At 38.4% G+C, this 21,897-nt stretch overlaps 1 protein-coding gene across 8 annotated transcripts in view; it reads right to left on the minus strand.

Moving 5' to 3' along the window:
* The window catches only part of CEP192 (centrosomal protein 192), a 99,348-nt gene that overhangs the window by 33,409 nt on the left and 44,042 nt on the right, over positions 1-21,897 (minus strand). For all 8 annotated transcript variants that reach the window (XR_013544153.1, XM_072998778.2, XM_072998781.2 and 5 more), the window contains 13 exons: positions 18,692-18,922; positions 17,838-17,963; positions 13,311-13,454; positions 11,218-11,278; positions 9,671-9,810; positions 9,494-9,586; positions 8,516-8,631; positions 8,258-8,434; positions 7,297-7,387; positions 6,406-6,570; positions 3,438-3,698; positions 2,925-3,031; positions 1,257-1,366 (listed from right to left, as the gene is read on the minus strand). Coding sequence is in view for 7 of the 8 variants with exons in the window: in XM_072998778.2 (XP_072854879.2) it covers positions 1,257-1,366; positions 2,925-3,031; positions 3,438-3,698; positions 6,406-6,570; positions 7,297-7,387; positions 8,258-8,434; positions 8,516-8,631; positions 9,494-9,586; positions 9,671-9,810; positions 11,218-11,278; positions 13,311-13,454; positions 17,838-17,963; positions 18,692-18,922 (1,822 nt within the window). In the remaining variant the exon portion in view is untranslated. The remainder of the gene's footprint in view (positions 1-1,256; positions 1,367-2,924; positions 3,032-3,437; positions 3,699-6,405; positions 6,571-7,296; positions 7,388-8,257; positions 8,435-8,515; positions 8,632-9,493; positions 9,587-9,670; positions 9,811-11,217; positions 11,279-13,310; positions 13,455-17,837; positions 17,964-18,691; positions 18,923-21,897) is intronic.

A 21,897-nucleotide genomic window follows, 5' to 3' on the forward strand; every position in this document is an offset into this window, starting at 1 on the left:
ATTACCTCGTTAAACGACGAAACCGCTTGACAATGAAGTTTTTGCGATCGCTTTTGTGATCACAAAACGATATTTTAATGGTAAAAATTGCTTAACAATGATCGGGTCCCTGCTTCGACGATTTTGAAACAGCTGATCGGCGGCTCTCAAATGACCACCTGCTGTGCAAAATGGCTCCCTGCCGTGTTTTCAGGATGGATTCCTTGCTTTACAGGCACCAAAAATGGCCACCCTATGGAGGATTTTCGCTGGACAGTGAGGTATTTAGCCCATTGGAACGCACTGAACCAGTTCCAATGCATTTCAATGGGCTTTTTCGTTTCACTTGACGAGGATTTCGCTTAACAGCGATTTCAACATAACGAATTATCCTCATCAAGCGAGGCACAACTGTACATACAAAGAACTGACAAACAGAACTTAGCATTTGTAAATGCTATGGCAAAAAAAATCTAATCCAATAAATACTTGCTATGTATATAAAAATTAAAATCCTGTTAGAAGGGTTAACATGCACCATTTCATCTGAAGTTCAACATGCCTATTAAAACTTCATAAGATGATCTTGAAGTATCACATGAAATTAGAGAATCATCTTTTGGTTTTGCACTATTCACTGCCAACTACTTTGCTTACTGACAACTTTACAAAAACTGTTTGAGTCCTATTAATTCAAATTGTTAACTGCAATTCTGGAACTTTCAAACTCTTTATAGAGGTTAGCCAATGACAGACTTTATCCTAAAGGCAGACTTGAAATTAATTCCCATTGATGTGAAACAGAACTTACTTCCAAATATGTATGCTTAGGATCAAAGGTAATGATAGAATGCTGAAAAGTTTCAAAGCCCTCTGGTGACTTTGTAAAGTATTATCTGTGGGACAGTCTGGACAGCAGCCCAATAACACTTATATTCAATTCAAGTGACATATACGTTAGGGCCTTTCAAAAAAGAACCACAAATATATGACTGACAAATAAACCAAACTTAAAGAAGTACGGTTGGCTTTTAGTTCAAAGTCAGCTGAATGGGAACACATCAGCATCTGCAGAATCATGATGCATAGGGGAGAAGGCATTTGATCTGCAGAAAGTGGAAATGGCGGTGGCAGCACAATATCGCCTTACCAGCAGAGCTACAATGGCATATATGGGTAATAAAATTGCTTACGCAACAGAATTGTGAAACTATAAAAAGGTGTTGCCCTTAAACATATATGAATAAAATGGTCAAACTGCAGGTAAGAAAGCTTACCTTCTGTCACTAGCTCTTCCCCAGTGAATTCCTCATCAAACTTTACATTTATCACTGGATTATTAGCAGGAAGTATGTTTTGCAATTGCTCCAGATGATGTTGTGTTGATCTGAGTAGACAATTTTAAAAAGTAATTTTTAGTCCTTAATTTTATGAGCAATATTGAATTTGAGAAGGATTCTGAAATACTCAGCAATGACTCATCCCATTGTAAAAGCATGTTATATACATTGTAGCTCAATATACTTCCAAGCTACTGATCATGAGTTCCTTATTTTCCTAGATAAAAAGATAAAATTTGTCAAGCTTCAAGCTAAAAACCTGTATTGCCTCAAGGCCACTATGTTTGCTAAAGGAAGTTCCACATGAAAAATGTAACTGGAAAAAAAGATTGATTTATCAAAATACTCCTAAAGAAACATCATGCACAACTATAACTAAAGATAAGCTTTCTATAAATGGGCTCAGAATAGTCAGAAATTTCTTCTGCCAGCAAAAAGACTCATGTGCTGGTACAACCACCCTTCTGTAGGCTGATCTCAGCAATCTGCTAGTGAAGTATCTGTCTGAACAAATGTTCCATTAGTCCAGAAGAAGCAAAAAGGGAGCTGGAGAAGGGGTATGGAGAGGAAGGTCTGAGTTAGGCCAGAAATAAACCTGCGCCAGTTCATTGAGTCACTATGCCAGCACAAACTTAGGCCAAGGTGAAGGTGTCTAAAGTAATTTCCAGTCCCTAAGATAGGAAGGGTTGAATCATTTGTATTTCAGAGGCTGTCTTTTGGGAACCAACAAAATAACACAAATGCAATAATAAGAGCCTCTTTCACTTTTTTGGGGGAGGCATCAACATGGAAGTCCAATCCCTAATTAATACTGAAGGAGAATATTATATTCTATTACACATATTTTCTTTGCATATAGTATATTTTATTTCAGAAAGTGATTTTAAAGTAGGTTCAATAGGAAAAGAAGTGCAGCTCAGCACCAAGATGTGTGCTTTTCCAGGAAATGACTCAAACAACTGCGCCTCAGGTCCTGGAGGTCTGCTGTTGCAGACACTGTCAAAAGCAAGGGAAGATGAATAAATGATCTGACTCAGTATCAATCAGCTCCCTATATAACTATCTGCACAAACCCAATTTGTTCCAGTGAATTGAGGATACAAGCTTGAGTTTCTGTAAGAATATTAAAATTGTGCTGGAGCTGATCAAAGTCCTATGTAGTTCAGCACTGTGTTCTTATAATGGTTTTAAAATGCTTATGAAAAGTCCCTGAAAAGCCTCAGGAAAAGTGCAACAGCTCTTGTTTGCTTGCATATCCTAGAAATAATTTCCTAATACATGGCAATATACAGTCACCATGAACAGTAGTTACGGATCACCTTATCTTCCTTGAATTTGCCTAATCCCCTTTTAAAGAACCGAGGTTGGCAGTGGCCATATATCCTGCTCTAGCAAATTTCTAGGTTCATTACATACAGAATGTGAAGAAATACTCCTTTTCATGTGTCTCCATTTTCCTACTGTTCAATTTTACTAGACAATGACAGGTTTAGTATTATGAGAGATGTGTCTTTCTATCCATATTCTTTAGACCAAGCACAACTTGTTTCTCACTCTTAAGATAAACAAGTAGCAATAGATATGGTGGACTCAATTTAATCTTACCTGCAATATTGCTGTCTCAAAATTTCATCTCCATAGAATAAACAAATTGTAGACAACATCAACGATCTATTTTGTTCTTCCGTGAAATTGCATGTTACTGTAACTTTCTGGGATGAAAAGAAATTTTATGTAAAATTGAGTATATTCTCTAGTTCCTGCCACTAATTGTAAATTGTACATCAAATATACAAATACAAAGTTAAACTGTATATAACGTTTTGAAAAAAATTATGTTTGTAGCATATACATTTTACTAGCAATGCCAGAATCCAAATCGTTATATATAGCAGCATAAATTTCAGTGTCAAGTTGTCACTAATTGACAAGTCATTGGTTGTATTTCCTGTTATACACTAACTTGACTCAGAATGCAAGGAGAAATAAAAATGCCAACTTGTAAATTAGAGACAATTTGCTGCTGAAATTTACACCACTGTAACTGTTCAAGAGGAGTCTGGCTCATATATTTCATGATAATATCAGGGCAGGCATACAACTAGCTTTTGTAATTACCTGCTGTGAACCTTCCTTAAGGACAAACTTTTCTGGAAAAATTCTCATCACATTTGGATCCATAATGATTCTTTCAGAAAAGTTCTTGAAGCAAAGTGCTTTCACATAAGCAGCCCGGCAGCCTGTATTGCGTACAGTGAAAGAAGCCTGACATCTTTTATCAGATGATTGTTCGTATAGTCCTAGTATATATCTGTTACCATGCTTCTTAACATCTTCTACTCTCACATTGCTTTTTCCTCCATATCCATACAAAGGTATCTGAAAGAAAAACACATATAATCACAGGAATTGATGAAAGAAACTTGATTCTAGTTTTCTATTCCCAAAAAGAGTATTCAGGATAAACAACTACTCTAAATACAGTTTTTCCCAAATAACTTCACTAACGCCCAGCCATTCTCATTTATTTTAAATTGGTAGGTCTCCTTTGAAGGTAGAACTTAGTTTTAAGTATTAAAGACATAAACAACGTATGACCAGAATATCTCAAAGGTTTTTTCTATATGAGCTTATCTGTTTCTGAAATCAGGAGCATTTTCCAGGACAATCTTAAGTGCTTGTGTTGACCTATATAAACCTATACAACTTAATTCCAAGATCTATGAAGGATAACTTCTCCCCATCTGAGCCTTTCCAAGTGTTATCATCTTTGGGAAAAGACTTTTCTCTCAGTCCCCCACCCCATAGAGGCTGCTGCTGGACCTTTTTGAGTCCTGCTCCTAGGCAGTAGAATTTCTTTCCATAGGAGGCCAGATTGGCTTTCTTTGCTGTTCGTCCAGAGACTATTCTCTTCAGGAATGCTTTTAGTAAGTCACTGGCTGCCAAAGAAAGGTTTTTTGAATTGGGGATGTTATACTATAGTTCTAAAAATGTTTATTTTCAAATTGTTTTAAACTGTTTTATATTCAATAGTTTTAACATGCAATGTTTAATAATACAGAATCTGTTTAATTTTGCAAATACAGTAATTTATTGTATTTTTTATTGCCAAATCATTTATCTTTAAAATATTTTATATACTATATTAGATTCCTCCACTAGGTGAAAATAAAGTGAATGAACAAATACTGGTACCTCTAAGGAAAAATCATGTTTTATTAGGACATTTACATCCCACTCTTCTTGAGAGGCTTATTATCACAACATACAATAAGAATGATTTTGTCTGGCTGTGAAATTCTTGTAATTTGAAATTGTAAGTCATGCAGCAATGGCAGGGACTGCAGCTTTATTACAACCAGTTCTCATCTCCTCACGCCATATTAAGCAGCATAAAGAAAACAAGGGAGCAGTTTAGTATTACTGAAGTATATATATTGCAGCTGATCACTTTCACAAAGTATTCAGACCAGCAACACTAGCCAGATAAGGCTGCCATTTGAAATCTAAGAGATAATTCAAACTTTAAAAAGCCCCCAAAAGAGAGTAAAATACAGTGGTGCCTCGAATAGTGAGCGCTTCAAATAGCAAAGAAATCAAATAGTGACTAGTTTTTCGGGGCATTTTTTCGCTTCTATTAGCGATGGTCCCTATGGGCGATTTTCGAGTAGTGATGGTTGGGACCAACGGCTCCCCGCTTTCGGTGGAGGAGGAAAAAAATAAAGGGAGGAGGAGCCTGTGCGCCTTGTCTCTCCAGGTGAAATTGTAGCTGCCGCGGCTTTTCTGCCTCTGGAAGGCAGGTGGCGGCTCTTGGCGCGGAAAAGGACCCGCCAAAGCGGGACAGCGCGCTTTCCACGGCTGCCCCGTCTCCTCGACTGGGCCGAGAGAAGGGAGACCCAGCGGTGGCCGGTCCCGTGCGGACCTCGGGGATTTCAGCCGGGAGCACCTGGCCCGGCGCTGCTCCGCCTCCGTGATGTTTGCAGCCAGGGGCGGCGGCGGGGCGGGGCCTCCCAAGGCGCTGCCTTCCTCGGGACCCAAGTCTCTGTGGGACATGCCACACCCGCTGGCTGCCTCCAGCAGCTGACGCCCAGCCCGGACTTCCAGCTGCCTCACAGCATCGCCGACGTGGTGAGGGCAGTGGGGGGGGCTCTCTCCCTTGAGGGCCTGGCGAGGGGCGGGCGGGGTGGCGGCGGCAGCAACGGGAGGAGCCTTGTTTTTGTGGCAAAGGGCAGGCAGGCAGGCAGGCGCCGAAGGTACTACGTTCTGAGGATTTGTTTTCCTCTGGTGAGGAACTGCGGGGATGGTTTTTCCGCTTGCAGCCGTGCCTGGTCATGTGAGTGCAGAGGGGCTGCAACACGGAGGGGCCCGGTGGGGTCAGGGAGCAAGAAGAAGAATCCTTTCAATAGGCAGAACTGGGCAATTGAGGAACCGCATTTGTATTAGCGAGGTTTCCTATGGAGATTTTCGATTAGCGACGGCAATTTGTTCCCATTGGAACGGATTAGGCAGTTTCCAATGCATTTCAATGGGAAACAACGTTTTGAATAGCGATGAAATCCAATAGCGATGTTTTTTGTGGAACGCATTAACATCGCTAATCGAGGCACCACTGAGTTATAAAGTTTCCCAGTGGAGATGCTGAGACACTCAAAGACAGATTGTTGACATTTTAAGATGCTTGATGTCAAATATATCCACATAAGGTTGCAGTGTCCATGTCTCATTTTTTTTATGTGGCTCAAGTTTATAAAGTGTGAAGGTGTTTCAAAATATCACAAGATACACACAATAAAAAGGAGTAACTGAACACAATTATGTTGGTGATATATGTATGTATGAGTTATATTGCTTAACATTCACAGTGAATTGGTAGTAATGAGGTAATGATGACATTATTAGGTGTGTACCTCCTTAATAATTGGATGTATACCTGCTAACAGAACAAGTACCTTGTTAGTTAGCAGCAATTCACCACGTTACGTAATTTAATTTACAAATGTGTAAATAACCAACACAATTCTAACGGTGAACTCCAGAGTTTTTCCTACAGAGTTACATCTATTATCAGTCAAAAAGGTTAACTTACAGTGAACTTGATTCCTAGTTGAGATAGAAGACCAAGCTGTTTCATTTCAAGCTTTGCAAACATACAAGCAAAACGAGTTGGTGTAAATGTAAGGAAGACATTATAATCATGTTTTGGTCTGATCTTGATTTCACAGTTATTGTATGCTTGTTTTCCAAGTTTCAACTACAAATAAACAGGGAGAGAAAAACAGTAAGTTCGACCACTGACAACATATTCAGAACAGTTTTCAGTGACTTCTTCAAGTTTTATTATTTGTTTCCAGAAGTCTATGAATTAAGAGATTCATAATGGAAATGCTGTCATGACAAGGTGTATCAGAGAAAATAAATCTGTTTAGTCTTGATGTGGTGAAACGTTGAAAGCTCAAATAGAGATTTGATTCATTTGTAATTCCCAACATTTTCTGCATGCAAAGACATAGGAGGAACCATTTATAATAGGGACACACGAAAATTTATTTCAGTTATGCATTACATATCCAATACAGGTATTTCCTTTGCAAAACCATTGAATATTTTCCCCAAACCACTGATTTTGAAATGCAGAATCTGAAATATTCAGGACTCTCAGTTTAGCATAAAAAAGTAACATTAAGTAGCATTTTAATTTGAACTTGAGCCAGAGGCTAAATCTAAATTTCTGAAGCAAAAATTTAAAATTTTAATTTGCACATACTGAAGTCAGACTTAAAAGGACAACCCTATGTTTACTCAGAAATCCCACTGAATTCAATGAGATATCCCCCAGCTTCATTTGTATAACACCCCAGGCATCAAAAGCACTATAGCTGTTATAATAGAAGTTTTAAATAAAAAGCACCTTCAAAGCCAAATGCTGGCCATATTTGACTATAAAAACCAGTTTCGAGTATCAGTTTGCTTGACTCACCTGAAAACAGTCCTGATCTTGACCCCTTATCAGCAATCGTAATTGCTGAGTAGTAGACGCAGAGCCATTTCTCAGAATTAGTTTCTGTTGACTGAATATTACAAAAATGTTTAACATCTTATAGTGATTTGCTTATATATATGATGGGGAAAAGACAGCTGTATGTTTTCTATGCGCATGTGTATACTAGAACTATTAACGACAAACTGTAGTAACATTAACATTAACACTGTGACACAATCACAAAGTAATGTACCTCCTCATATGCTAATTAACACCAGAGTTCTAATTTAGTGCACTTTCAGTAGCAAAATCTGTTCAAGATTCTTAGGTTTAATGTTTTAGCAATTTATCCACAACACATCCTTTGAGGCATATATTGGTCCTAATGCAAATTTGAGCAAGGCAGATACAGCATTTATCATATTTATAATGCATGTAACTGAGGAGGAAGATAACATTTTTTAGTCTCGGATGACATTTTTTGATGCAATCAAGCCTGAATATGATTCCTCATTACTCGTTTAGTATTTTCAGTTTGTCCAGCAATAGAAATGTTGATGGATTCTACACAGAGCAACATATGTTTGTTGAAATAAATTATATTTCATTATAAAAGTCAAATGCACACATACCGTTAATTTGTTGCTCTTAAATGCACACATAATTGATTTCAGATAATACTCACTTTGCTGTCTCTCTTTAGGGTTCCCTTCCCACTTGAAATGAGAAGCCCTTAGAAGGGGAACAAATTTCAGAGACAGACAGCTCTATCACAGAGACAATTATAGCAGAATGAAGAACTCAGTGATCAAGGTCTAGGCTCTTCCTGCACTCTGCTTTGGGCACCACTTGAACTATAGACATACTTAGTAAAAGTCTGAAGACATTTTATGTTTTCTTATAAAAACAATTTATTCAATACTTGTATAACTCATATCTTGCTTATGCTGTTACTTACACTGTTCTTCCTAGCTGAACACCTCCCCATGACAGAAATTGCTTGTTCGCAAGAATGGGGGGATCTTCTGTATTGGAGCATTTTTGTACCAAAGGTTTGCTTTTTGCTACAGTCACTTCACCTTTCACAGTCACTTTATACTCTGGGCCGGATGGCAGTACTAATATTTTCACAACACTATGAAAACAAAACCTCAAGTTAAATATTACATAGGAAGAATCTCTACTTGCTATCATTTTACCAATTAGATTATGTTACCTTTCTGCACCTCTACAGTCCTTTGGAGAAAACTCAACTGTCACTTCTTGTTCCTCCCCAGGTATAAGAACCAGATGCTCAGGCTTAACAGAAATGCAGCTGTCTGTCTCCAATATCTGGAAATGAAGACACTATCAAATGACAGCTGTTGTCACTATTAGTTTTCACAGTTGCTTCACAGGTTGCAGCATATCCTAATGAAACTGCACCTGATCTCCCACTTTAATGCCCTAGAGGTTGACCCAAATTAGACTCTGCTGGCCTACTCTACATAGGGCTACCTTTGAAGACAGTCTAGGAACTATGGAAGTGTCAAGTGGTGCAAAATATGATTGTCAGAATTTTAAACAGAACTCAGTTATACTGCTGAAATGACTAGTAGTTAAATTCTGACAAATCATACGTGTGACGAGGAGCAACAGTGCACAAGCGCATGTGGATCCAAGCTTCCAAAAGACTTCTTCACCTGGTCAAGGAGAGGGTGCTGCCCAGGCTAGGAGAGAAAAGTGCTTTGAAAGCATGGCTTTCATCATGCTTTCAGAAAGCATTCATATGTGTCTGAAACACCTTAAGATCACCACCATGAATTTCTCTTTTAAGATAATCATCATACCGTACTGCTTTCCTGTTTCAAGAAGCTCCTGAGAGACAGTGATGATCTTAAGGGGATATAAGGCGATATACACAGAGACTTCTGGTCATTCCCTGTGCCATCAAATGCGAGCATAAAACAGCATACTCCCTCCTACAGAAAAGTAAAATGCTAAAACAGAAGATGAACAGTGACTCCCTCCAGAATCATTTGTATGATTTCTGTATCAATGTGCACTCTGAGCTTTTTGCTTGGGAAAAAAGCAAAAAAGAATAGAATCTCTTGCCATTCAGATAACCACTGTGTAGTCAGGATGCTAGATTGGTCTGATTATGGATGACAGTAATTTTAGAACTATTCTTTAGAAAAGAGATAAATTAGCTTACCATGATCTTCAAATTAACTGTAATATTCCCAGCATTCTTTAATGGCAATTGTTGCTTTGTTGATGAACCCATATTTGCAGACATATAGAGTGTCTGGAATAAATAGAGTACATGTAATGGAATTCTAGTAGAGAAAGAAATGAGCTATATCTCAGCAAAAGGTTTTGTAAAACATACTTGCAGGCTCTTTGGTGCGTATATTCTAGGTGTTCCAGATCTTGCACTCAGAGGAATACTTCTTAAAACATTAGCAGGCTCTGGGCAATCTACCTCCACATCAATTCTCGCAAAGTATTCATCAGCTGAGCCCAAACAATCTGAAAAATTTGTGTTTAATAAACAAGAGCAGAAGAAGAACCACCATAAAGATTCCTTCTGTCTGGTGTAAAGAATGGTATCCATTAATGGGTTAAGTCTCCAACCACCCAGGAAGGCAGGGATCATATACTCATGTTTTCACTTGGCAGCAGTAATGCTTAACTCTGTCTCCAGTTTTCCCCAGAAGAGCCCAGAGAGTAGTTTATGGTAGGATTAAAAAAAGAAAGAAAAGAAACAAAGCAGCCTTTGGTTGGAAGGTGGCAATGTTGGACATGATGAAGGGAAAACAGACAATGTACTCTTGTGCCTCCCATATGTCTTCTATCTGGAGGGCTGGAGTGGGAAAAATGTGTTGGAGTACAACATATGGTTTCCCAAAGTTGTTCTGTGGCCACAATCCCCTTGCAAAAAAAAAAAAAAAAAAAAAATTAAAGAGACATTTTCTGCTCTTGAAAGCAGAATTGGTGGTTTTCCAAAAAAATGGGGTTTCCAGCCCCTCCAAATGTTCCCCTATCTCAAAACCCAAAATGGCAGTAGGTTTTGATCAACATTTAGTTTTGATTTTCATAATTTGTGCTCCTTTCAGGAGCTGACATGGCCCCTGATGGGTCTTGACAAAATCAGCCCTCAGGAGAAAAAGTATCACTACCAATTTTAAAGGGACGTGGTGGCGCTGTGGGCTAAACCACAGAAGCCTGTGTTGCAGGGTCAGAATACCAGCAGTCATAAGATCGAATCCACACGATGGAGTGAGCTCCCGTCGCTTGTCCCAGCTCCCGCCAACCTAGCGGTTCGAAAGCACGCAAATGCAAGTAGATCAATAGGGACCACCTCGGTGGGAAGGTAACAGCGTTCCATGTCTAAGTCGCACTGGCCATGTGACCATGGAAGATTGTCCTCGGACAAAACGCTGGCTCTATGGCTTGGAAACGGGGATGAGCACCGCCCCCTAGAGTCAAACACGACTGGACAAAAATTGTCAAGGGGAACCTTTACCTTTACCTTTACCAATTTTAAGGCCAGATGCAAAATAATCTTTGTAACAGATAACTCATCTTCAGTTTCTCCCTGGTGTGAATTCTCATAGAGACAAAAAATGCGTGCACTAGCTAGGATGTGGAAGTTGCTCAGGATGAGTATGGCGTAAGTCTATCTGCAATGATCTACTTGCTACAGCAATTTCCTGCCAAAGATTATCTTTGTAAACATGCAGTTCTCTATCCATACTGTTTATCTAATAAAAGCAGGACTGCAGATGTTAGCTAGTGGAGTTTTGGTATCAAACAACTTCAAGCCACATAACAGTTTTAGAATTCTGCCTGGATCAAACATTATTTTGTTTTGTTGAACTAATATAGCCATCTGATGTTTATCTACATTAATTTCAGAAGATAATAAATCTATACCTGAAGTGATGTATTTGCTTGGTGCATGGAACTGGACCCAGACCATTAAAACTTCAGGATCCTAAAAAGAAAAATACTCACAGAATGAAGTATTTTGTAGAAATGTAAGAACTCTAAAAAAAATACAATTACTTATGTATTGTGTTTATTACATGTAACACAATCTTACACAGAAACACAGGCAACAAATAAAATGGCTCTACCATCCTAGCTACAATAAAGAAAAGAGAACTGAGTTTCATAGTGTGTAGGTTTCAGATTTTCTTCATTCTCTCAAGCGTGTAAAAGAGGAATTCACTATATCCACCCAGACCAGGAAGCTAGAAACATGAGAGAATTGGTTAATTTGTGTTATACCAGTGCCCATGTCACTCCTCTCCATCATAGCTGAAGCTCAAGAGCAGGAGCCTATGAGAAGACAGGAGGGGCGGAATCAAGGAGACAGACAAAGGAAGGCAGTTAGAGAGGAGAATCAGAGTTAGAGAGAGAGAATTGGAAAGTTGGAGAGTTACAGAGAATGAGAAGGAGTTAAATGAAATAGTAAAGCTAAATAGAGAATATTAATGAGTTGGCTAATGTGAATAAGTATATACAATACCAGAATAAGCAAACATGTAATCAAATATAAGAAGTTTAAGGAGTGATCCTGAACAATAATAAAAGAACATCTGTGATTTAAAAACCAAAAGATAAATAAACAAGTTATATTGGCAGCATGTGTCTGATGCATATATTGGGGCAGTGTGGATGAAAGATCCACTGGTGGTAGCGGAAGAAAGAGTAAATGTATCCAGAGGGTGAACCTGTGTTTGGGGGAAACAAACAGGGAACACTGGGTGGAACATCACAGTCTCCTCTCCTACAAAGTGGCATTTCTTGTAGAAATCATCTTAGCAAGATGAGTCATGAAGTTGTCAGCCCTAGTGGTCTGGAAACACTTTATCTTCCACATGTTACTCTCTGGCTGGATCCTTCCTTCAGTCTGAAAATCTCACATTATTTACATGTTTTTCAAGATGTGGTCTTACATTCCTTTTGTTCTAATCCTACTTACCTGCTAGGAATGTTCTGGTACAAGGCTCTAAAAGTCTACATTTGCTGTATTAGAGCAAATGGCCACTAAGAAGACCTTTCTGTTTAATTCCATGCCGTTTCATTGGGAAAGAAAGTTTACAGGCTAACATTAGCCTGGTGGATTTGAGCTTGTATAGTCATGATAGATGACACTGTGAAATTTCCAAGGCCCCCGCAGCTTGCTCTATTTGACCAGAGCAATGGCCACATCCATGTCATTTTCAGCCAGTAGCCCCTTAGCAGTAATCTGCAGGGCAGCCACATTTGAGGTTTATCAGTCATTACAAAATAAGTAAGAACCAGGCCACTGGGACAGCATTTTGAAGGAAAATATTCAAGTAATTTTCACTGGGTCTCTATTCTTCCATTTCCCTCCTCCCAATTTAATTTGCCATGGGCATGCTGCACTCCAGTGGATTCCATTTCTGCAACACACAGAGAATAGTACCTTGGGTACTCATTGTAAGAGTACATTCCAGTAGATGCAGAAGAGGAATCCAGGCACACTCAACACTCATAGTTGTGGTCCTCTTCCACTACCAAAGCCTCTAAACTCCTCTAGCAGGTAAGTACATATCTACCGATTTCCATATCTCCTTGTACTTTTCTGTCCTGTATTACAACAACAGAAAAACTTCTGGAAGAGGGTTCCAAATCCAATGAAGACTCTGCATCATATGTGTCCTGCCTCCTGATCTGGAAAGTGATAGAATTAACACATTCCAGCTGATTCTTTGTTTGCACCTACTAGAATAGACTCTTGCACTGAGTATTCAATGCACCATTCTACAACCAGATTATGAATGACAAAGAAAAGCATATTACAAACTAAAGTGAAAGGTTCATATGTTCAGTACAAAGATTTCTTGCATGTGGCTTGTAACTTGGCACATGCTGCAGCTGAAATTTACTGAAAGTAACATACTTTCTCACATAATCCCAACACTAGCAATGAACATTTAACAATATGCTGTGTTACAATTAATTCAACATTATATATCTAATAAATGATTACTTACTTGGCCATCACAGCTTGCATTCATTACATGGGATATCACTGAAGGAGCTGCTAACTGGGAGATGCTGTGAGTAGGTGCTGCACTTTTAACAGAAGGGTCAACTGGTTCCTTGCAAAATGTAAAGCAGCGCCATGCTACAGCATTCTGTAAAACAGATGATTTTACACTTTGAAACGAAAGGCATTACTGAAATTCTCAACACATTATGTTATTTACCATTGTCAGAATAAGTTAATCATCTTTAAGGTAAAGGTTCCCCTTGACATTTAGTTCAGTCTTGTCCAACTCTAGGGGGCGGTGCTCATCCCCGTTTCCAAGCCATAGAGCCAGTGTTTGTCTGTGGACAGTTTCCGTGGTCACATGGCCAGCGTGACTAGACATGGAACGCTGTTACCTTCCCACCATGGTGGTACCTATTTATCTACTCGCATTTACATGCTTTCGAACTGCTAGGTTGGCAGCATCTTTAGTGATACGCTATTCTATCAACTGATACATTTTGTTCTTTATTTAATTTTAAAAATCCTCAAAACTGTCTTATTCTTCAACAAGAACCAGTATCAGTATTACCACTAAGCTTAGAGAAAGAATTTAGGCTATGTACATAACAGATGTGGTACTGGTTAGAATAAGGGAGGGCTAATATTTAAGACTGTGGACTACAACTTCCTGTGCTTCTCCAAAATAGGTATTGTGTTAAGGATACAGATATTTTTGATCCAACAACGTCTGAGTGGTACGCTTAGCTTGTATTTGAGAAAGAATTATGCAACATTTGTTACCAGCGAGTGAAGGATTTATGAAACAGCACACCAGCTGGCTAGCTAAAGTAACAATTTATTACAGAGTCAAAGGAATTTCTTCTCTGAGTTCTGAATTCCCACATATCACTAAACAGCATCCAAGACAGGCTGGTATCTTTTATGAAGTATTATGAATGTGTATTATTTTTAACAGATCCCTACTGTAAAAAGCTTATAAATCTGAAATATGATACAGGGGAGCAAAAAAGAGAAGAGATGGTAGAGGCAAGTCTGAATGGAAGAATAGGGATGCAGCCAATAAAGTAGTGACAATTAAGGGGCAGTATCAAAATCTTGACAAAAAGGAAACTGAAAAGATTTGAACATCTGGTACTAGGTATTTTCTGGTGGCATGTTCCAAGCTTAGCTTGGTTGTAGGAGAACCAGTTGTTATGCGGTAAGCATTCTAATTGGTTAAAATAACGTTTTACTGAAGGATTTGCCATAGCTCACAGAAAATTCCATCCTTATGGAGAAGTAGTGATATCTAAAATCATGGTAATTATACTTTGGGCTTTTTCCCTTGGAATGATCACCAAAACCCAGCTCAAGACCAACATGGCTCTTACACCCGAACAGGAGTGAGGTGGAACTTGTTCATGCAAAACTGATGCAGCAAAACTATGAACAAGAAGGATCTTGGAATTGTCCGTGCACTTATGCGTCGATTTCAAAATTTGAATGATGACATACAAAGCCCTAAACCAGTGGTGTCCAACCTTGGCCCTCCAGATGTTCTTAGACTACAGCTCCCAGAAGCCTTCATCACCACCTCTGCTGGCCAGGATTTCTGGGAGTTGAAGTCCAAGAACATCTGGAGGGCCAAGGTTGGACACCACTGCCCTAAACGGTTTAGGACCTCGCTATCTGACGGAACACCTCCTCCCACCAACATCTACCCGTATCACTCGATCTAGTCAGGAGGTGCGACTGAGGAGCCTAACACCGAGAGAGGCCTGGAAGGAAAAAAACAAGAAACCAGGCCTTCTTGGCAGTGGCTCCTCGGTTATGGAATAATCTACCTTCAGAGATCCATATGGCCCCTCCGCTAGGTATTTTTAAAAGCCAATTCAGCCAGGCCTTCCCTCCAGGCACTATTTGATCTACTTTGTTTTTTCCAGCTTGAATGATTAATTATTGTTGGATATTGATGTTATTTTAATCTGTTTATTTTGTTTGATGTATGCCGCTGTGAGGCCCCCAAAATGGAGGCCTTAGTGGGAGTTCCGTCGCTCTCGAAGAGAACCCGTCACACTCAAACATCCCCACCTCTGTCCCCAACGCGTCGGGAAGAGAAAGGCGTGGAGACCCCAGATTGGGAACAAGAGGTCGCCGAACCCCTTACCTTAAATAAGGGGGTAGATACGGGAGATTTGGAGGCGACTATGAAAAGGTTAACCCTTACCCCGGAACCCGGGGGATCTTTGGCGGGAAGACAGAGGGAGGAGATTGAGGCCGCGGCGGGAGATATAAGGGGGAAGCCGGCGGAGATACCGGGGGGATGGGAGTGGATCTGGATGGAGGATCCCTGGACCCACAAGTGGGAGCAGGTCCGTGTCCCCCATGAAGAGGCAGAGAAACGATGTCAGCTTGGGCTAAAGCCTCGTCCTTCGTATTGGGGCGAGACAGAGGCCAAGGAGTGGAGAAGGAAACTCCGGGAAGAAAGAGAAGCGGTAGCCTGTGAGCTAGAAAGGAAAAAACAATGGCATATAGCCGAATTGAGGAAGCTGGGGGGTTACCCGGTCCCTGGGGAGTCGAAGGAGGAGACGGGTCGTCCTGGGGTGAGTGGAACGGGGATGAAGAGACTTTACCGCTGATATCTCTGGACGAAGAATTGGACCCTGGGCAGGGGACTGTGCCGTTATTAACAGGACCTTGGAACCCAGAGACGACAAACCCTTTTATAAATGGTTTATGGACCCCGTTAAAGCCGAGTAATATGTTGCAAGAATCTTTGAACCCCTTTTTAGGGGTGAACCCTGTTGGAGTTCATGTTGCAATAAATACTGAACCTTTTGATTTACCTCAACCGACTCGTCCTTTATTTGAAGAACAGACAGCCCCAAAGACTGAACCCTCACAGCCGCCCAGAGTAGTCGAATGACTAGATAATATAATATAATATAATATAATATAATATAATATAATATAATATAATAAATAAATAAATAAATGTAACCTTCTGTTTATCAGATGTTCCATTATACTGGCCAGTTGGTCCCACCAGAAGAATTAGCAGTGACCAAGATAAACCTGTTGGTGTTACAACCAAACTCAGATGCTGAACATGCCTTTTAAAACAGGGAGTCTATGTGGCAGGTTTTGTAGTCAGGTGGGGCAAAGGACACTTTTTCTCCCAGAGAAGAAGGCAATAATGACAGAAATAGGTGAATGGTGTTTTTATGTACACCATTTTTACTGAGTCTATGGCCAAGATTGGCTTTTTCAAGACAAGCATTTGAGGAGAACACTGGTATTTCAGTGTGTGTGTGTGTGTGTGTGTGTGGGGACCTGGACTAAAAAAAATTCATAATGAAAAAGCTCACAATAATTCAAGAGCAATGGAAAGGCAGATATTAAATACTGGACTAATAGATAAAGTAATAAAACCAAATATTCAACAAAAACAATAGACATTGTGAAAAAACAATAGCATTGTTAAAATGAAGACAATAGAACACGCCTTGAAATTAGTAGATGGGTGACAGAATAGCTAAATCAATGGTGACTGTGAACCAGAAGAAAAGGTACAAGAAGATCAAAAACTAGATGGCTAGATGATTTTAAAAGATCAGCATGTATCAGAAGAGTACAAAACATAAATTTGTGGAAGCAAAAAAGGGAAGGCCTTTATTCAACACTTCATGTTAGTTGGCTAATAAAGGAGGAGGAGGAGCCCAGGCAATTTTATACATCTAGACAATGCAACCCTCAGTCTAATCCATTTATCATGCTTCCCTGAAACAAAAATATTCCCCTATAGAGATAGAATAATATTTTAAACCCCTCTAAGGCCTAAGGAAAAAGAGGCAAAATGTACTAAAATAAGTTTAAATTTGATGACAAGAATAAAGATAAGCAAAAAACATATGAAATAAAATGAGAAAGAAACCGCCAGAAAAGACTCTCTTTTCGAGGTCCTACTACTGGCCAGAGGGGCAAATGAAATAGAATTGAGGGGCAACCCACCAACACACACACTATAGATAGGAGTGTATAACTATCACCAAAACTCTCTTCCTAGAAGGGTCCAAACAGAGTTCTGTATTGGCGCAGATCAATGTGTGTGATTGTACAAAGACCATGAAGAATAATTCGTTCAATTACAACATTTAAAACAAGATTTAAAACATTTAAAATCATTTAATAATTAAAACATTTAATATATTTAAAACATTAAAAATTATTTCAAAATGGCACTAAGAAGGTTTCTAACACATCTGATGTGCAAAGTTTACTAGACTATAAGCCTTGTAATCCTGTTTTGTAAAATACCTGTTTTGAGGTAAGAATAGCACACTGAGGAGGAACACAGCAGGATACACAGCAACATGCCTCAGTAACAGACTATAAAAGGTTAACCCAACTATCACCATTTGTTCACCTCGAATCAATGGTGATAGTTTACTTATTTTATCATTTTGCAAGGAGCTGTGATGTCAACATAGTCCTTTCAGAAATCTATGGCAGCAACTTATCCTTATCTAGAGCTTACTATACTTACTGCATGAATAACAAGTCTGACTGGCACTCTAGCACAAGTCTTGTTAGTCAGTTTCAGTGGGAGAACTTTCCAGCTACCAGATGGCAGATCACCAAAGTCAAGATGGTTTGACTTTCCTGCTTCCACCTAAGGTAAAAAAAAAAAGAGGGAACAGTATCTTTTAACAACTGAGGGATACAAAGCCGTGTTTGTACAGAGAAACAAGTTACTGTTTTTGAAAGAACTAACTAAAGACTCCAACTGCATCTTCTCCTAAACTGCCTGCCTGGCGACAGTCACCCATGTTCTGGTAACATTTTTGTGGATAAGTACAGCAGGTTGTATGTGAGACTGTCTATGAAAACTTCAGCTAGTGAAAAATACAATGCCTGTCAAGACCCTGACCATCAATCCTATAAAACAGTGGTCCTCAACGTTGGGCCTCCAGATGTTATTGAACTACAGAAGCCTTTGCCACCACCTCTGCTGGCCAGGATTTCTGGGAGTTGAAGTCCAAGAACATCTGGAGGCCCAAGGTTGGGGACTACTGCTATAAAAGAATGTCAACGGGCATTTCAGTTTCTGAGTCCGCTTGCAGCTCCAATACTAGGAGGTGCTTCTTCTAACACCAACAAGGCCACAGGCCAATAACCATCCCTAAACACCAACTCTGGGATGAGGCTCGTTATCAATAGTGCCAACATTGTATTTTAGGAAGCAGGCATAAATTTTAGTCCAACAAAATATATTAACATATTTAGAACATTGAATAATTCCAACTGCCTTAAATTGTGCTTTTCTATGTTGCTTATTTTTAATGATATAAAATGTTTTAGACAAATAGAAACAAATGATATATTCATCTCTATTTTTACCTCTATATCAGGATTTTCAGCAACTGCATTCACAATTACTCTAGCAGCTAAAGCCTCTGCCTGGACTATTGTATCTGCATCTGCAGAAAATGGCCAAGAGGCAACACTAAGTACACACTGAAAAACTCCTGCTTGACACGGCAAAAACAGCATTTTTAGTTCTTCTGTAGTACAAGGTCCAATGACAGTTTTGTTCTTAAACAGAAGGCATCTGTGTTTCTGAGGTTCCACCTACAAAAAGATAAAAGACATTCAGGACAAGCCAAGAAATTTTCAACATAAATAAGAGTAATCTATATATTCTCAAGGTATAAATTACTCTGCCAAATAATTAGAGTATTATAGTTATGTTTTTGCCACCTCTAAATATTTATTTGCTTTTCTATTACCTACTCTAAGTGCTACCGTGATGGTTGCTCTTAAACAGAACACATCACTAGCACAGCACAAAAAATAGGGATCCTTATGAAGTAGAAATGAAGACTAGTTAAGTCTCCACTACACTGACACAATGGCCGAAATCCTATTGTGCAGTTACACTAAAGACATATTTTTAGCAGTGAACTGCCATAAGAAAATTCTGCAGGCGTTATCTTTTTTTAAAAAAACATTTTTTTAGTTTTTCACTATATCTACATTCGTGCTTGTTAAACATTGTGTTACATGGGTTTGCTTAAAGTTATCTCTTTTTCGTGTCATGGTGATTTAATCCCTTCTCCAATCTTCTAGCCATTTATAGAACAAATTCCACGTATTAAAGTATTCTGAATCTTCTTTCTCTCTCAGTCTAAGTCTATCCATTTCTACACAGTCTAAAATCTTAATTATCTCTTCTTCTGTTGGTATTTCTTCGTTTTTCCAATGTTGTGCAAACACAATCCTAGCTGCCGCCACAATATGCAGTGTTAAGTAAACTGATTATTTATCAAAATCCTCCGGTAAAATACCGAATAAAAAGAGTTCTGGTTTAAAATCTATACATTTTTAAAGCATTTTAACCGGCCATGTGTGTATTTTACTCCTTTTTTTTTTTTTTTTTTTTGCTTTTTCACATGTCCACCATACATGATAATAAGTACCTACTTTTTGTTCACATTTCCAACATGCACTAGACATATTTGGAAACATTTCTGAAATTCTAGCAGGTGGTAAATGCCATCTATAAAACATTTTATAAAGATTTTCTTTATACAAAGTTGCCATTGTTATTTTACAATTTCTATTCCACAATTTCGACCATTTCTCCAATTCAATATTGTGTCCCAAATTTTTAGCCCATTGTACCATTGTTTCTTTAACCTGTTCATCTTCCATTTTCCAATTCAAAAACAGTTTGTATAGTTTCTTAATTAGTTTATTGTCGGAGGTTAACAATATTTAGTTCAAGCGGTATTTGTTCTTTGTAAAAGCCATCTTTAACATCTTTGTCATATCTAGATTGAATCTGCATTAGTGGCCACCATGACAAGCCTAATCCCTGAGCAATAAACTCTTGTTTTGGTTTTAATTTCCCTTCTGTATCTAGTATATCTTTATAGCATAAAATTTACTCAAAATGTGCGGGATTTGGATACACAAATGATTCCATAGGTGAAAGTCACCTAGGTATTTTTATGTACATTTTCTTTTTTATCTTTTCCTACATTATCAGTAGTGAGTTTCTAATATAATGAGTTTGAAAGTATCTATGTGTTTTGGCTTTCTCATTCCATAAAAAGACATGCCAGCCCAATTGTAGATCATGTCCTTCTAGAGAGAGCAGTCCTTTATTCCTCAAAGTGATCCATTCTTTAAGCCAAACTAAAGTACATGCTTGGTAATATAACTCCCAGTCTGTTCGTCCAAATCCTCCTTTTTCTTTAGGTTCTTGTAGCATTTTCAGTTTTATTCTTGCCTCTTCCCCTTGCCAAATGAACTTTAGAATCATCTTATTTAAATCCTCAAAATATTTCTTTTCTATTTTGATTGGTACTGTTTGGAACAAAAAAAGTAGTTTTGGTAAGATACACATTTTAATTGTCACTATCCTTCCTAGTATTGATAATTGTAAGTTCTTCCAGTTTTCCAAGTCTGATTTTATTTGTTTAAGTTATTTTACATAGTTGTCTTATTTGATGGTTTGGCAAATTAACCCGAGATGATCCAGTGGTTCAAAGGATAACTATAAAAATGCTGTATTTGATTCTCCCCATATTTTTCAACCAGTACACAATTAATTATTTGTTGTACACTTTTTAAATTACATTTTGTATATTTTAACCACATAATATGTTTATGAAACAATTGTACATTTTTAAAAAGCATTTTGTATATTTTAGCCACATAATATATTTTATGAATTGGTTGTATATTTTTAAACTTCATTTTGTATATCTTGCAGTTAGATATAGTCCCCAATATTTGACCCTTTTGACTATTTGTAACTGAGATTTCCGATAAATGGGTTTTTTTTTTTGCTTTGCTATTAGATTTTTTTGTGATAACTTTCATTTTTTTCTTTGTTGATTTTCAGTCCTGATACTTCTCCACATTCCTCTATCTTTTCTATTAATTTTGGTGTTGATTCCAGTGGATCTTCTAAGATAAACACCAATTGCTTGTAGCTTGTACCTTTTATTTTTGCTCTTTTAATTTCTGGATCCTGTCTCATTTCTATTGAGCACTTCCAGGGTCAATATAGACAGCGGAGGAGAGAGGGGGCATCGTTGTCTTCTGCCTTTTTTAATCTTAATGTCTTCAGTCCGTTCACAATTATTTTCACTGTTTGATTCTTATATATTGTCTTAATTACAGTTATAAACATCTCTCCCACATCCATTATGTTCAACTGCTGTATCATAGATTGCCGGCTAACATTATCGAATGCTTTTGGAGCATCAAGGCTAATAGGCATTATCTGTTGTCCACTGTGTTACATGACTCAGTATACAATGAATAATGTCTGAGATTTTTTTAACTTAACAGCAATTTGCCACTGAAAGCTATGCCTTTTTGTGCACAATAAAATTTCAGCCAATGAAATCTGAACTCTCCAGTATTTTGATTGGCAGGGAGAAAAACGCACCTTCTTCAGCTGGTTTTCTTTCATTAACTTTGAGCAGCATGTGAGAAAAAAAAACTAGCATTTTTTTTAATTTTCAAAAACTTTGAGCAGCACGTGAGAAAAAAATACAGTGATGCCTCGCTTACCGACGTTAATCCGTTCT

The sequence above is a fragment of the Pogona vitticeps genome, chromosome 4 (genome assembly GCF_051106095.1).
Source record: "Pogona vitticeps strain Pit_001003342236 chromosome 4, PviZW2.1, whole genome shotgun sequence".
Classification (NCBI taxonomy): Eukaryota; Metazoa; Chordata; class Lepidosauria; order Squamata; family Agamidae; genus Pogona; species Pogona vitticeps.